Source organism: Fukomys damarensis, unplaced genomic scaffold, assembly GCF_012274545.1.
Source record: "Fukomys damarensis isolate Sample0158 unplaced genomic scaffold, DMR_v1.0_HiC HiC_scaffold_4, whole genome shotgun sequence".
In the NCBI taxonomy this organism is placed as follows: domain Eukaryota; kingdom Metazoa; phylum Chordata; class Mammalia; order Rodentia; family Bathyergidae; genus Fukomys; species Fukomys damarensis.
Genome location: NW_022900916.1, coordinates 62,403,372 through 62,416,708, shown reverse-complemented (window position 1 = coordinate 62,416,708; position 13,337 = coordinate 62,403,372). Strand labels below are relative to the sequence as shown.

General features: G+C 40.8%; 2 protein-coding genes across 3 annotated transcripts in view; one reads left to right on the top strand and one right to left on the bottom strand.

The window, feature by feature from the left end:
- Window positions 1-4: 4 nt before the first annotated feature.
- Window positions 5-13,337, top strand: part of Gatad1 (GATA zinc finger domain containing 1) — a gene marked incomplete at its 5' end in the record, with an annotated part of 25,377 nt that continues 12,044 nt past the window's right edge. The window contains 6 exons of the mRNA XM_010603499.3: window positions 5-154; window positions 560-685; window positions 2,255-2,314; window positions 6,542-6,725; window positions 9,002-9,046; window positions 12,545-12,727. Coding sequence (XP_010601801.1) covers window positions 5-154; window positions 560-685; window positions 2,255-2,314; window positions 6,542-6,725; window positions 9,002-9,046; window positions 12,545-12,603 — 624 coding nt within the window. The remainder of the gene's footprint in view (window positions 155-559; window positions 686-2,254; window positions 2,315-6,541; window positions 6,726-9,001; window positions 9,047-12,544; window positions 12,728-13,337) is intronic.
- Pex1 (peroxisomal biogenesis factor 1) overlaps window positions 3,086-13,337 on the bottom strand; it is a 68,007-nt gene continuing 57,755 nt past the window's right edge. Inside the window, exons 25-26 of one of the 2 annotated variants that reach the window (XR_004515185.1) lie at window positions 8,978-9,076; window positions 3,086-3,361 (exon numbers count right to left, since the gene is read on the bottom strand). The gene's annotated coding sequence lies outside the window, so the exon portion shown is untranslated. Of the gene's footprint in view, window positions 3,362-8,936; window positions 9,077-13,337 lie in introns of those variants that run through there. The other variant, XR_004515184.1, reaches the window with a different exon arrangement.

Genomic DNA, 13,337 nt, shown 5'->3' with positions numbered 1-13,337 from the left:
GCGGGAGCGGCAAGCAGGTGAGCTCGGCGGCGTGCTCGGGCCCCCATGGGCCTGGACCTCCTTCGCACTCCCAGGGATCGGGATCGGGATCGGGGTCGGGATCTGGGCCGGGCCGCGTCCCCGAGCACCTTTCCCAGCCCGGGAAATTCAAAGGGTACGGAAACCAGAAAGAGCCCTTTAGAAATCTACCCACTGTAACAGTGTCTTCATTGGTAGCTGGATGTCCGCATATGCACTTGTTTTGGGATCATGCCTCATACGTTGTCATTATACACCTTCCCCTTATGTTTTATTATATGTTAAATAATCATGTCATTTAAAATGGCATCAATATTCCATTGTGACAAAGGCCATAAATCCGTAGTTTCCAACTTGGCCTAGATGACTTCCTGTCCTCTGCTGTACTTTAAGCAGCTCCCACCCTTTTCAGGCTCGAAGACACTTTGCTAGGTGCTTGTTTTTAATTTTTAAATATCTTTCCAAAGTGTACACCGTGGGAGCCTTGAAAAATAGCTGTATCAGGACAGCAAACTACCTACAGTTTTTCTTTTTGTTTCAGAGTAAGCAGGAAATTCACAGGCGGTCTGCACGGCTCAGAAACACTAAATACAAATCTGCTCCAGCTGCTGAAAAGAAAGTTTCCACCAAAGGAAAAGGAAGAAGACATATTTTTAAACTAAAAAATGTAAGATGATTGTGGCCAGTGTTGTGCTGCAATGATATGTGTGTATTTGTGTCCTCCACTGCCTTCGTTTCTTTCTTTCTTTTTTTTTCTTTTTTGGTTTTTTGAGACAGGGTCTCACTATGTAGTTGAGACTGACCTGGAACTCACTATGTAGTCCAGGCTGATCTCAAACTCATAGTAATCCTCCTGCCTCAGCCTCCTAAGTGCCGGGATTACAGGTGTGTGCCACCCCACCTGGCCCTTCATTTCTTACCATTAAACATGAATGCTGCTCTGGGAGGCCTTCTGCACTATGCTGTTAATATGCTTTCTCCTTTTTGATGTATTTTTTCCTCTGGGAAAATAAAGAGTCTAAAAGAAATAACACATTTTATCAGATCAGTCTGTGTAAAGGAAGAGAAAGATGATGGTTCCTGATGTGGCTGGAAACACTAGGAAAACTTTTTCTTTATCCAAGTAAATAATAATGAAACTCATTTTCATATCTGTTTTTTTTTTTTTTTTTGGTACTAGGAATTGAACTCAGGTCCTTGCGTTTGCAAGGCAGTTGCCAGAACCACTGAGCTAAATCCCCAGCCCCATATCTGTTATTATAGTCCCGGGAAATGTATCTTTTGATGGATAGCAATGAAGTTGACAAATGGTGATGAATCAGAATTGTTCCTAAACCTTTATTTCCTCTTCTGCTACACAAAATGGAGAAGAGGCTGGAGGTAGTCAGAAGTGCATTTTTGTTGCAGTAGGTTCTGTTTTTTGGATGCACAAGGGCACAATGGGAAATAAAGAATTCAACAACAACTTTAAGTATAACACTCAATTCATTTATCGGTACAGGCATTTCTGAAGTTGGGTATTTTCACAGAGGATCCTGTGGTAGATTCTTAATGCAGATTGTGGATTCTTTTCTTAATGAGAGTAACTGCTCCGAATTTAAGATTTTTATAATTTAGTTTTTGTAAAATGAGGCATTCGTTGACTAGACAAAACATAAGCTTATATATTTATATCCCTGGCATATTTTCCTTTTTGTACTGTAGATTGTTCTCTTTAGTTATTTCACTTAGTGTCTCTTCATCCCCTTCAAATTCTGTACAGAGACATATGGGAGAAGCTTGCTTTCAGTGTGGTAGCAGTGGAGTGTGTATCTTGAGAAGGCATTTCAGTGATGGTGGGAATGTGACAGATTACTAAGGACCCAAGAATGTTTCTAAAGCCTCAGTTCAGGCTTGCTACAAAATTGATGAATAACCTGGCATGTTCTAGTGCTGAGATGGACTGTGTCTTTAAGAAGACATTTTTTCACTTTGTTCAATATTCACCTATGCATTTTGTGTTAGATCTCAGCAACATGATTAGAAGCTTGTCCTGTTTCTCAGCAATTTTTAAGCTAATTATAGCATAAATAATGGAAATATTTGGACTATGCTTTGCCACAACACTGAGAAAATTATTCATCCTTTCATTGTGATTCTTGTCACCAAACAACAAAATTTAGAATTTCTCAAATTATCCAACTTTCACACTGTATACACTATAGGTGGTAATATTTTTACTTATTTTTTTTCATAGCCCATCAAGGCTCCCGAGTCTGTTTCCACCATCATCACTGCAGAATCTATCTTCTACAAGGTAAGTGTCTGTGAAGAATTGGGCCTGTGGTATATAACTTGCTGCTAAAATGTTGGCTTAGTCTAAATGTCTCTGCTGTTGTTTGCATAAAGTGTGATTATGCTTTTTGTTCTCTTTTAAGCTGTTTTTCCCTATAGGTGGCTGTTGTAAAACATCTCATCCAGCACTGAGGTAGGAAGAGAAGTTGCCTATTTAAAAAATGATGTGAAGGTCTTAAGTTTATTTATTTATTTGTTTATAATTTTTTGGGGACCAGGGATTGAACTCAGGACCTTGTATTTGCAAGGCAGGCATGGTGCCACTGAACTAAATCCCTGTTCCTTGAGTTTATTTTTTAAATGTATCTATGTGATTTATTCTTAAAATGCTAATACATAGAGAGCCATGAAAGAGTGAGCCATCCCCACTAATGTGATGGCATTTGTCTTAGTTACTTTTCTTGTTAATGAGACAAAATAGCACAAGTTGAAGAAAGAAAGGTTTATTTGGCTCACAGTTTGTAGAGGTTTCTGTCCATAATTGGCTGGCTCCAAGGTAGGGTGGCATGGCAGACAGGCATTGAAGAGGAAAAGCCGTTCGTGGCAGGCAGAAGGTAGCAAAGCAAACAAAAGACAAGGCAAGCCTCTTTCTGTCCCCTGTATTGTATCCAGACTGCTGGGATTAGGGCAGTGCCAAACCATGGTGGACTGATTTAGTAAATCACCCACCCTTAGTCCTAGCACCCTTAATCACATGCTCTACATCCACCATCTCTGCAAAATCCCCAGCTATGGCTGCATGAGGTTTTGGCAGGACACCTAGACACAAACCATCATAGCATTGATGGCTGAGGACAGTGGCAGTGTGTGGACTCATAGAATATACAGATTCTGCTGTCTAGAAGAGTAGGCCCAGAGACTAAAGTGCTTTTAAGCATAGGTGAGAGGAATGGAGAGTAGTGGGGATTCATACCTACTAGAAGTTCATGGTGACAAAGTCTTAACGATGTTTTGAAAAAGTGAGAAGGTCAGGTTCCCTTGGGCCAACACCCACAGATATCTGTGACATCTGCAAGATAGGTGACTTACCGTTACTTGCAAACTAGAAGCCTTAGGAAATAATCGCAACATATAAAAGAACTCCAAGGCTTGGCAGGCCTGGCACAAGCAACAACTTAGTGTTTTGGCATCTGAACTGTAAGGTAGGAGGCAGTTATGTGCATTAGAGCTTTATACTGGGCCCAAATGGACCAACTCCTAGGAACCTTAATGGCATGTGGTTTTATAACCATTGACTATGTTTATTTTTATTAGCCAACAGTGCTTACCGAGCAGAAACAGTCTGTACACAGAAGACATCTCTCCTGTATTTCTAGCATTTCATACATTACTTTTTGTACATAGTTAGTAAGAAATAGCTGAAATGTGGTGTGTGCTTGCTGTGTAACAGACACTGAGAGGAGCATTTTACTTCAGTCTACTCTGTGGAGTAGACTATTTTCTTCTTTTTTTTATAGATGACATTGAGGACAGAAATGAACTTTTTTAAGTTTACACAGTTGAGAACGCATTGAGCAAAGCAACCTGAAGAAGGAACCTAAGCCCAGACTTTAGGTCCCGGCTCCACAGTTTGGCAAGTGTCTGTGTGACTGGGCTACGGCCAACCTCTAATGCTCATCTGTAAACTAAGGGTCGTGCATAGTAGTTACCTCCTGAGATCATGCATGTTAACCGGTTAGCAGTGTTAGCACTTCATGAGTGGTAATAATTAGCATCGTCACGTCTTTAAGTTTGGGTTTTAATTTTCCCAGTTGAACATGGTTTGTAGATTATATCCGAAGTTCAAGGTTTAGTGTGCTAGTGATTTTTCTATGTGCACCCAAAGGAAACATGTGGAACCTGTTCATTACAGTGCTTATTAAGTAACAAGGCTAAAATGCAACAAAATACTCAATGTTGCAGAAACCCAGTGCCAGCACAGCCGTGGGGGTCCAAGAGATCACTGCCAGCTGTTGAGGTAGAGCCCAGAGCAAGCATGCAAGGGGGGACTGAGTGGAAGCTATTGGGGTGATAGGCAAGACTGTGGGTACCCAGGAGCCAGAATGATTTAAGTGGCCTCCCTGGAAAACCGCATGGCAGAGCACCTCCATAAACTCAGTCTGCTTACTCCTAATCCAGCTCTTTCTCTCAGCCAGAAACTTTGAAAACTGCTGACAAATGAGGGACTGCTTCTCAAGTGGCTCGGTCCTGTTGGTGTTACATATATGCACAGGAATCTCTCCTTACCCGTGATTCCTGCTTTCTGAGGTTTCAGTTAGCTGCAGTTTGAAAATATTAAATTGGAAATTCTAAAATAAGTAATTCATAAATTTTAATTATTACAGTATATTATTGTGATTGTTCTGTTTCATTATTAGTTATTGTTAATTTATTTCTGTGCCTAATTTATAAATTAAACTTTATCATAAGTACAGGAAAAAAACAATATATGAAGTTTGGTAGTATCCCGGTTTCGGGCATCCACTAGGGGGTCTTGGAACATATCCCCAACAGGTAAGGGAGTACCATTGAACACAGCACTTGTTAGTAAACACCTACTGTGTGCCTGGCATTGCCTGCCATCAAAATCTTTTATTCAGACATTGTCTTTGCATTACAATTTTACTTTTATGCTGTTACAGATTGTTATCAATATCCATTCAGCATATATTTGAGTGTCTGATGAGCAAATACCATTTTTAACTTGGGAATAATGTTTATACATGTGGACAAAGCTAGTCATAAATGAAAACTATTTATTTGATTGGTAAACTTAAAACTTTAGTACCTGGGAAAAAAGACCAGCTGGTGAACTAGCCAGCGGTGGCCTGCATCAGCCACACCCATTCTTTATGGTCAGATGCAGCAGTCACCTTGGACACAGGGACGAGTGTCCACCAGAGTTTCTGCTCCTGCTCTGTCAGGTGCTCATGTTGCAGTTCAGTTGCTCAAAGCATTTCTTCAAATCATTTTTATGGTTGAAGTGCACAGCCCAGCAACTTCCACCTGCTTGCCAAAGCCCCATTTCATGGGAAGCAACAGTGAATCACACTTGCAGCAGTGAAGGACACTCTGGCCTTTGCAGAACTGTGCACCTACTAAGGAAATGCAGAACGTCACAGGAACTTGGATCAGCCGTCAGGACTGTCCAAAGAGTTTCCATTTTGAGACGCAGAGAAGAGGGCATGGGATGGACGGCAGAGGTACAGGGAGTATTCCACACAGGACATGCACACATTAGTTAGCTGGATATTAAAATGGAATAGGAATTGAGTAAGACGCAAAGGAACTGTATTGTGGGAAGATACAAAGCTAAAGGCAGTGAGTCCGGGAGATGTGTGGTAAATTCAGGGTAATCATATCTTGGTGCTGATTAAAATCAAGAGTTTCTGTTACTTCTTTTGGTTTGAATTTATGATAGCAATTCCTTTGAATGAATGGTTGGGGAGGGAGCATGTAGAGTATATTTTCAGCAGATAAGCACTGATTTTCGGGGCAATACAGAAGGAAGACCATCGAGCAGGTGTAGAGGCTGCAGTTTCTGCCTGTATGGTTTTCAGCAAGTCACTTCAACTTTCTATACTTCAGTGAGTCAGGGCAAAAAAAGAAGGGTAGCATGGAGCTCAGAGGATATTTTAGGCCAGTGCAGTACTCTGTGTGATAACATAACTGTGGATACATGTCATTATACGTTTGCTTAAACCCCTAGAATACACAACACCAAGATTGTGTACTAACCGCAGCTGTGGTCTTGGGTGATAATGATGTCGCAGTAGAGGTTCATCAGTTGTAACCAGTATACCACTACGGTAGGAGACATTAATAGTGGCCGTACATTTGCAGGTAGGGTATAGGGGGAAATCTCTCTACCTTCTACTCAGTGTTCCTGTGAACCCAAACAACTAGGACAATGAAACCTACTTGTAAGAAAAAGTAGAGATAGTGCTGTTGTGATATAAAGTCAAAAGAATTTTTATGAACAAGTGCAAGTTGTAGTGTGTGTGTGTGTGTGTGTGTGTGTGTGTGTGTGTGTGTCTTATTTTCACTCAGAAGTGAAACAAGTTTAGAACTGGCATCAGACATAAACATTGACATATTAGACCTTTTATTGACTACTTTGAAAACTTGCTTTCTTATTAAAGAATGTTCATTCAGAACTACACTGTTCTGTTTTTATTTTAAACATGGAATTATCTTCTGTTTCCCCCAGGGAGTGTATTACCAAATTGGTGATGTTGTTTCGGTGATTGATGAACAAGATGGAAAACCTTACTATGCTCAGATCAGGGGCTTTATCCAGGACCAGTATTGTGAGAAGAGTGCAGCACTGACGTGGCTCATACCCACTCTCTCTAGCCCGAAAGATCAGTTTGATCCTGCATCCTATATCATAGGTGAGTGTGACGAGTGGTACCACCTGGCTGAATTTAGTTAACTCTCTCATGTTACGTAGAAGAATTTATTAGTCTGCTTGGGCTGCCATGACAAAACGCCGCAGACTGAGTGGCTTGAACAACGGAAATGTACTGTCTCACAGCTCTGGAGGGTGGAGGTCTGAGATTAAGAGGCTTCAAGATTGGAAGGCAGTGGAAGCCTCACTACCTGGCATGCAGATGGCTGCCTTCCTGCTATCACATGGTCTCTTGTGTGTGCTCGCCAAAAGAGAGCTCTCTGGTTCTCTTGCAGGGACACTAATCCTAATAAGGTGCCCACCCTGTGGTTTCACTTTAAAGATCCCATTTCCAGTACCATTTCACTGGGAACTAGGTCATTAAACACATGACTGTAGAGGCAAGGGGGCAAAATGCAGTCCCGAATGAACACTAGGTGTAAAAAAGTAGAGAACTTTGATGCATTTGGGTGCCTTTAGTTATTTTAGTTTAGAGCTGTGTGTACCTACTAAAAATTGATATGGATAAGATTTTTCTGAGTGACCCAGAATTAAACTGTACAAAACAATCTATTGCTCAGGAACTAGATTTTTTAGGTTACTTATCAAAGTGTATTCAAAAGTAATTTCTCAGAGAACTATGCCGTGAAATCTTACAAATTCTCAGTATGTGTACCTCTACACACCATGCATTCTAGACCTTTTATTGTTGATTGTTGAAATGACAACAGCTATACTTCTGATCATTTTAAGGCTATCAAAAGTTGTGGCAAAAAGTTATTGACATAGACTCAAAAGAAGTTAGTAATTAATACAGTTTAAAGTGTTTTACCCTGAGCTTTTCATTCTTTCTATAATGAGTGCGCATTACTTTTGCATCCTGAGAAAAGGTAATACATTTTTCTTTAGTGGGAACTCCAAGGACAAGTCATATCCCAATATTTTTCTCACCTGCATTCAAGATTGATACATAGGCAGGGGATTTAGCTCAGTGGTTCCGCTGCCTGCCTCGCAAGTGCAAGGGCCCGAATTTGATCCCCAGTACCAGAAAAAAAGACTGATCATAACCAAACACTTCAGTCTTCTGCTTATAACACAAAGGATGGACTTTCTTTTACCTTGTGTGGGGGCAGGAGCCCAGCAGAAGCAGTGATGTGTCCAAATCACCCCCTGGCTCCTCCCCTACCTCCTCTTGTTAATCCCCAAGCTCTGAAGCACAGTGTGGAGGTCCGAGCCCAAACGCTGGAATCAGATCATCTGGCTTCACAGCTCTGACTACCACTTAACCAGCTGTGTGACTTCGACAAGTCATTTAATGCCCCTTATTTCACTTTTTCATATGCAAAATAGAAGTAATAATGAGTGCTGGGCTGAGAGGGTTGTGAGGATTTAAAGTATTGATACATACAGAGTACTTAGAGCAATGCAGGCACATTATAAACTTTCATGTTCAGTGTTGTGCTCAGGACCTTAGACGAGTCATTCAGGTTGGAAGAATGCCATACTTCTTAAGCAGTCAAAGTAGGAAAAAAATGACCATCACTTCAGAGTAGGTGCATGTTCAAGGGTGAATATCAACCCCGGAGTGCTTCCTCTTGGTTTCTGAGAATGTTAATATTTTATTCAAAAACATTCAAAAACAAAACATATTTAATCTTTCCATTGGCTACCTTCTAGGACCAGAGGAAGATCTGCCGAGGAAGATGGAATACTTGGAATTTGTCTGTCATGCACCTTCTGAGTATTTTAAATCCAGGTCATCACCATTCCCTACAGTTCCCACCAGACCAGAAAAGGGTTACATATGGACTCATGTTGGACCCACTCCTGCAATAACTATCAAGGAAACTGTTGCCAACCATCTGTGATTATACAATTAAAACTGATAACCGAGAATATCACTTACTGGCAGAGCACTTGCGTAGGTGTATATGAGGCCTGGTTTGATCTCTAGAACACACACAAAACGTGTACCTGGTTCTCCCATTTTCCTATATTCATGCTATTATGAAATGTGCCATATGTTTCTTTCATGAAATTCTTTTTTTTTTTTTTTGGTACTGGGGATGTTCACTTGCAAGGCAGGCGACGGCACCACTGAGCTAAATCCCCGGCCCTTCATGAAATCCTTAAATGGAAAAGTGACTTAAGAAGCTTTTCCCCTACTACCCAGTAATCATTAGCTTTATTTATTACTTGTCCCTTAGAAAAGTACAGAGGATAGAAAGAATGAAATGCAGTTGAAGTTAAACATACCATTCTGTATGTTTTTCTTCCCAGGCAAAGGCTTCAGTTTGCAGTTTCGAGGGAGACCATTAGGAACAGGTAGTCTCTATTTTTCTTCATAATTAACTTCTAGAAATGCATAAAATATATTTTTATACAAATGTAAAATATTTAACTTCTGAATTTCTGACCAAGAGCTCAATCAAATAAAGTGCAGGTAAAACCACTAGTGTCTGTCTTAAAGCCACACGGGCCTTATCTCATTATCCAGAAAATGCTAGGACAGCTGTGGCTCCTTTCACCCTAAGGAAAGTGACTGGCGGACCACTGCATTGCTCCTGGCTTTTTAAAAACTCACTTGAGTTTTTCTAGCACACAGAACCGTCCAGTTGCTCTTAGAGCTGCTCCCCACTGTTCTCACCTACCCCACTGGTGAGACTGAGGCTTCTGGCCAAATCCTAGTGTGATCTTCACCAGAGCTTGCACGAAACCAGGCCTTGGGCTGGGGGAGGGTTTCTCAACTATCAGATCAGCTGACAGTCAGAAAGGTGAGTCTTAAGTCATTAGCTTTGTTAGCTAAAAAAAAGTCTGCTGTGAAGTTAGAGCAACTGCCATGGGCTGGCCCTGCTGTACTTCAGACTAGAAAGGCTTGTTGCTTGCTTTAAGGGAGGCCAGTTAAGTGGGCAGCAGTGGTGATACTTGTCTTATCTGCCCTGATTTAACCTGCATTTTTCAACCCCAGAAGAACCTGTAGGAATTTGATTTGATCATGACCTTCACAGTTGCTCCTTTAACTCTTACCCTTTTTCTACGTAATGTTTTTGTGTTAGAAAGAAGTGACTGTAGGTAACTTTGTGTACATGGTCATCTCTTTGTCCACAAAAATGACAGTAAAATGGATTGTAAATACCATTGTAAATATTTTCTAAATACAATACTAATGTTCAAGACTTTTGTATTAAAATGTATTTTCACAGTATATTTACTTTGGATTCATTTTATTTCATTTAGTGGGGCAGGCTTCGGGGTGAGGCAGAGGGAGGCCCGCGACTGAGGAAGTGGGAATAGCTGAGAGCATGCCCATAGCAACGCCTGATGTTCTGTTGTATGTGGGCTGTGACCTTGCATTCGGGGCAGGTGTGCCGTGCCCGGGCAGAGTAGGCACTGTTCCCAGGCGCAGGTGGCTAGGAACAGCCATTCCAGGAACTCAGGTGACTGCAGGTGAGGTGGACAGGAGCAGACCTATCTCTTATCATTCAACAGTTTCTTAAATCTGTACCCTCTTCATTTTCTACCAAAGCCTTGCTTAAAACCCTTAACTCCCCACACCTCCTAAGACTGGGGATGAAACCTTGAAGGTGCTAGGCAATAGCTGTACCACTAAGCCACCTCTCTAGCCCAAGGCCCTTAAATTTCCTCATGAAAACTTTCCAGATTCTTCTGGATCCTTGAGACCAGTTCTGTGGTTTCATTTAAGTTTCTGCTTCTCCTGTCCCCATTCCTACCCCTGCACTCCCCCAAAGTATGGAGGATGTACATTTTATGTCTCCCGCACCTAACTGAAGTCTTCACTTATGGGAAATGATGAGTGTAGAGTAAAAATTAGATACTGTCAACTAAAATACTTGTTGATATTTTAGCTGGTGTTAAATAGCCTAAACTTCAAATTTCATTATGAATAGTCTGAATCAAGTAGAATCTCACACTGTTACATGGTAGATCCACTAGAGTATTTTAGAAGTTGTTTTAATAGGATTTTAAAATTTTCATTAGTACATGTTTGTGATGCATAATGAGTACATTCAAAGACAAGATTTAAAAATTATTTTACACATACATGTCAACAATTGACGTATTTGAAGTTACAGTGAAATTATATATTCTTTGTAATGCCTCACCTCAAGTAAATGTCTTGGCTCAGTCTCCCAAGTAACTGAGGCCATAGGCATGTGCCACCGCTCCTGGCTTGTATTTTTTTATTTTGCAATTTTTATTATTAGCATCCAGTACTTCTATGCTCAGGTAAAAATGCTATTTTAAAATAAATAACTAGAAGAAAAGATGGTATAATGGGCTGAATGCTTTATCCATGTTGGGAGTTGGTATATTGGGAAGGAACTCACTTTACAGGTTCTGAAGATAGAGCCTCTGTAGTATGACCGAGGAGAGGGAGAGAGGCATGAGAGACTTCCTTTATCTCCCCTCCATGTTAGAATACAATCATTATGTTTAAAGGAATCACAGCCAACATAAAAGGACAGCTACTGTACAATTCCACTTACCTATGGTACCTAGAATGGCCAAATTCATGGAGACAGTAGAAGAGAGGTTACCATGGCCAGAAGGAAAGAATACAGGTGCAGGTTTCGGTTGGGGTGATGAAGAAGTTCTGGAATAGATACTGGTGGTTGCATAACTAAGTGGATGTACTTATGCCACTAAATTGTAAACTTAGACATGGTTAAAATGGGAAATTTTATGTTACTTTAACATAATCTTTAAAGTAGACTACATAATTTAATAACCAGTTAGAATATGAGGTGAAAGAATGAATTAAGGAAGACACGAGGGTTACTTTGTGGAAGATGAAACAGCGGTGATAGCTTCCCACCTGACTTCCACACTGTGTCTGTTCTGTAATGTGAAGTCTGAGAGGCATCTCTTAGATGTCAGCATTGATTAGGTACCTGGAACTGGTGTGGGTAGGCGAGAGATACAATGCAGGCTTAACTCTTCACCTAGTGGATTGTGTCTCCTGAGGAGTGCCGCTGTGGGACAAACTGAGTTAGGTGCCAGGGCAGGCAGCTGTGGGTCCCGGACTGTGGGTCAGTGTCAGCTCTGACTCTGATATCATGTCTACCACAGCAAGTCTCCCTTCCTCAGCTCTGGTTCTCTGCACAAATACCCCAAGCCTAAAATAGTACTCATTTGTTCCTGTGTCCTGGGCTATAAATCTCAAGGTTTTCAGAATACAGAGAAATGGCACAGTTGCTGTAACTGCTGCCAGCTTCAGCTTGCAGAGGATCAGTAAAGTGGGTCCTGTCCTTCAAAAGACAACCGAGAGTGGCCGCAGCAGAGCCAAGAGTCTTGCCACTGGGTACAGGGATTAGGCAAGAGAGCGACCTGGCTGCTAGTGCCCTGAGCACCAGAATTCGTTTTTTACAACTGTTTAGGTTTTACATTTCTAGGCAAATGTGATCTGATTTTGTGGGGTAAAGTTAACTTCTCATCCAATGCAGATTGTTACACATATTACCGTGGTCCATGATGCATAGGAAGAAAAACTGTGAATCATAGTCTTTGTAGATGTATGGATTTAAGAGCATTTAATGTAACTCTTATTTAACAGATAAGAAAACTAAGGCCTAACAAAGTTAAGTAAATATCATGGAAATGTCACTAAAGTTGCTGCAGAACTGCCACACACAGGATCCAGAAGAAACTGGGAAAATGCTACCATGACAAATACTAGGTCCCAAAGACTCTCATACAAATTAAAATCTAGATTGTATTTCTTTAAAAAAAATCCCCTCCCATCTCTCTCTCCTCTCCTTTGCTTCCTTTCATTTTGCTTCTTTGTTTTGTTTTCTGTTAAAGAAGTGGGAATCACTGATGGATGTTTCTTATTCAACATGGAGCAGACCAGTGTGGAGTAACTGCCCATCTACGATCAGCAGCGCTACACTCCTAACCTCAGCTTGCAACTTCTCTGTGTCACCTGTTTAGCAGAAGCTGGGTGAAAGGAGGTCTGTAACCAAAACATGACCAACGAAGGTGTAGGTAAGGTGATAGCTACTCTAGATTAAGGGTGAAGATGCTGTTTGAAAAGTGTAAGTTGAAAAAAATAAAATCTCAACCTAGAAATTCTCTCCATAAAGGTAGCAGAGAAAAAAAAAGTTTTATTACTAAGTATTAAGCAAGAATGTGAGACAAACTGAGGCAAGGTGCTAAGAGATTACAGACATAGATTTCATATTTTACATAGCCAAGCAGGTATAATCCATTACCTGCCTATCGTAATTAAAGATCAACAATAACTAGTCCTCAACTAAAAGAACTTGACCCCACCATTGATTACACATAATTCATCCTAAGTGGGTAACTGGCATGTTACTTAATGAACTGTGCAGAAGGTGGGGGCATGGAAAAATGCATCTTTATGCCAGGAAAATGGGCAAAAATAAAATCAGAAAATTTACATAAAAATGCAAACACTGTAAATAATACATGCTTTTTTTTTTAATTTTTTTTTGTACTGGGGATCCAACTCAGGCCCTTGCGCTTGTGAGGCCGGTTTTAGAACCACTGAGCCAGATCCCTGGACCCTGTACATGATTTTTTTTTTTTTTTTTTTTTTATAATGGGGTTTGCTTTTTTCTCTGCTGGCCTT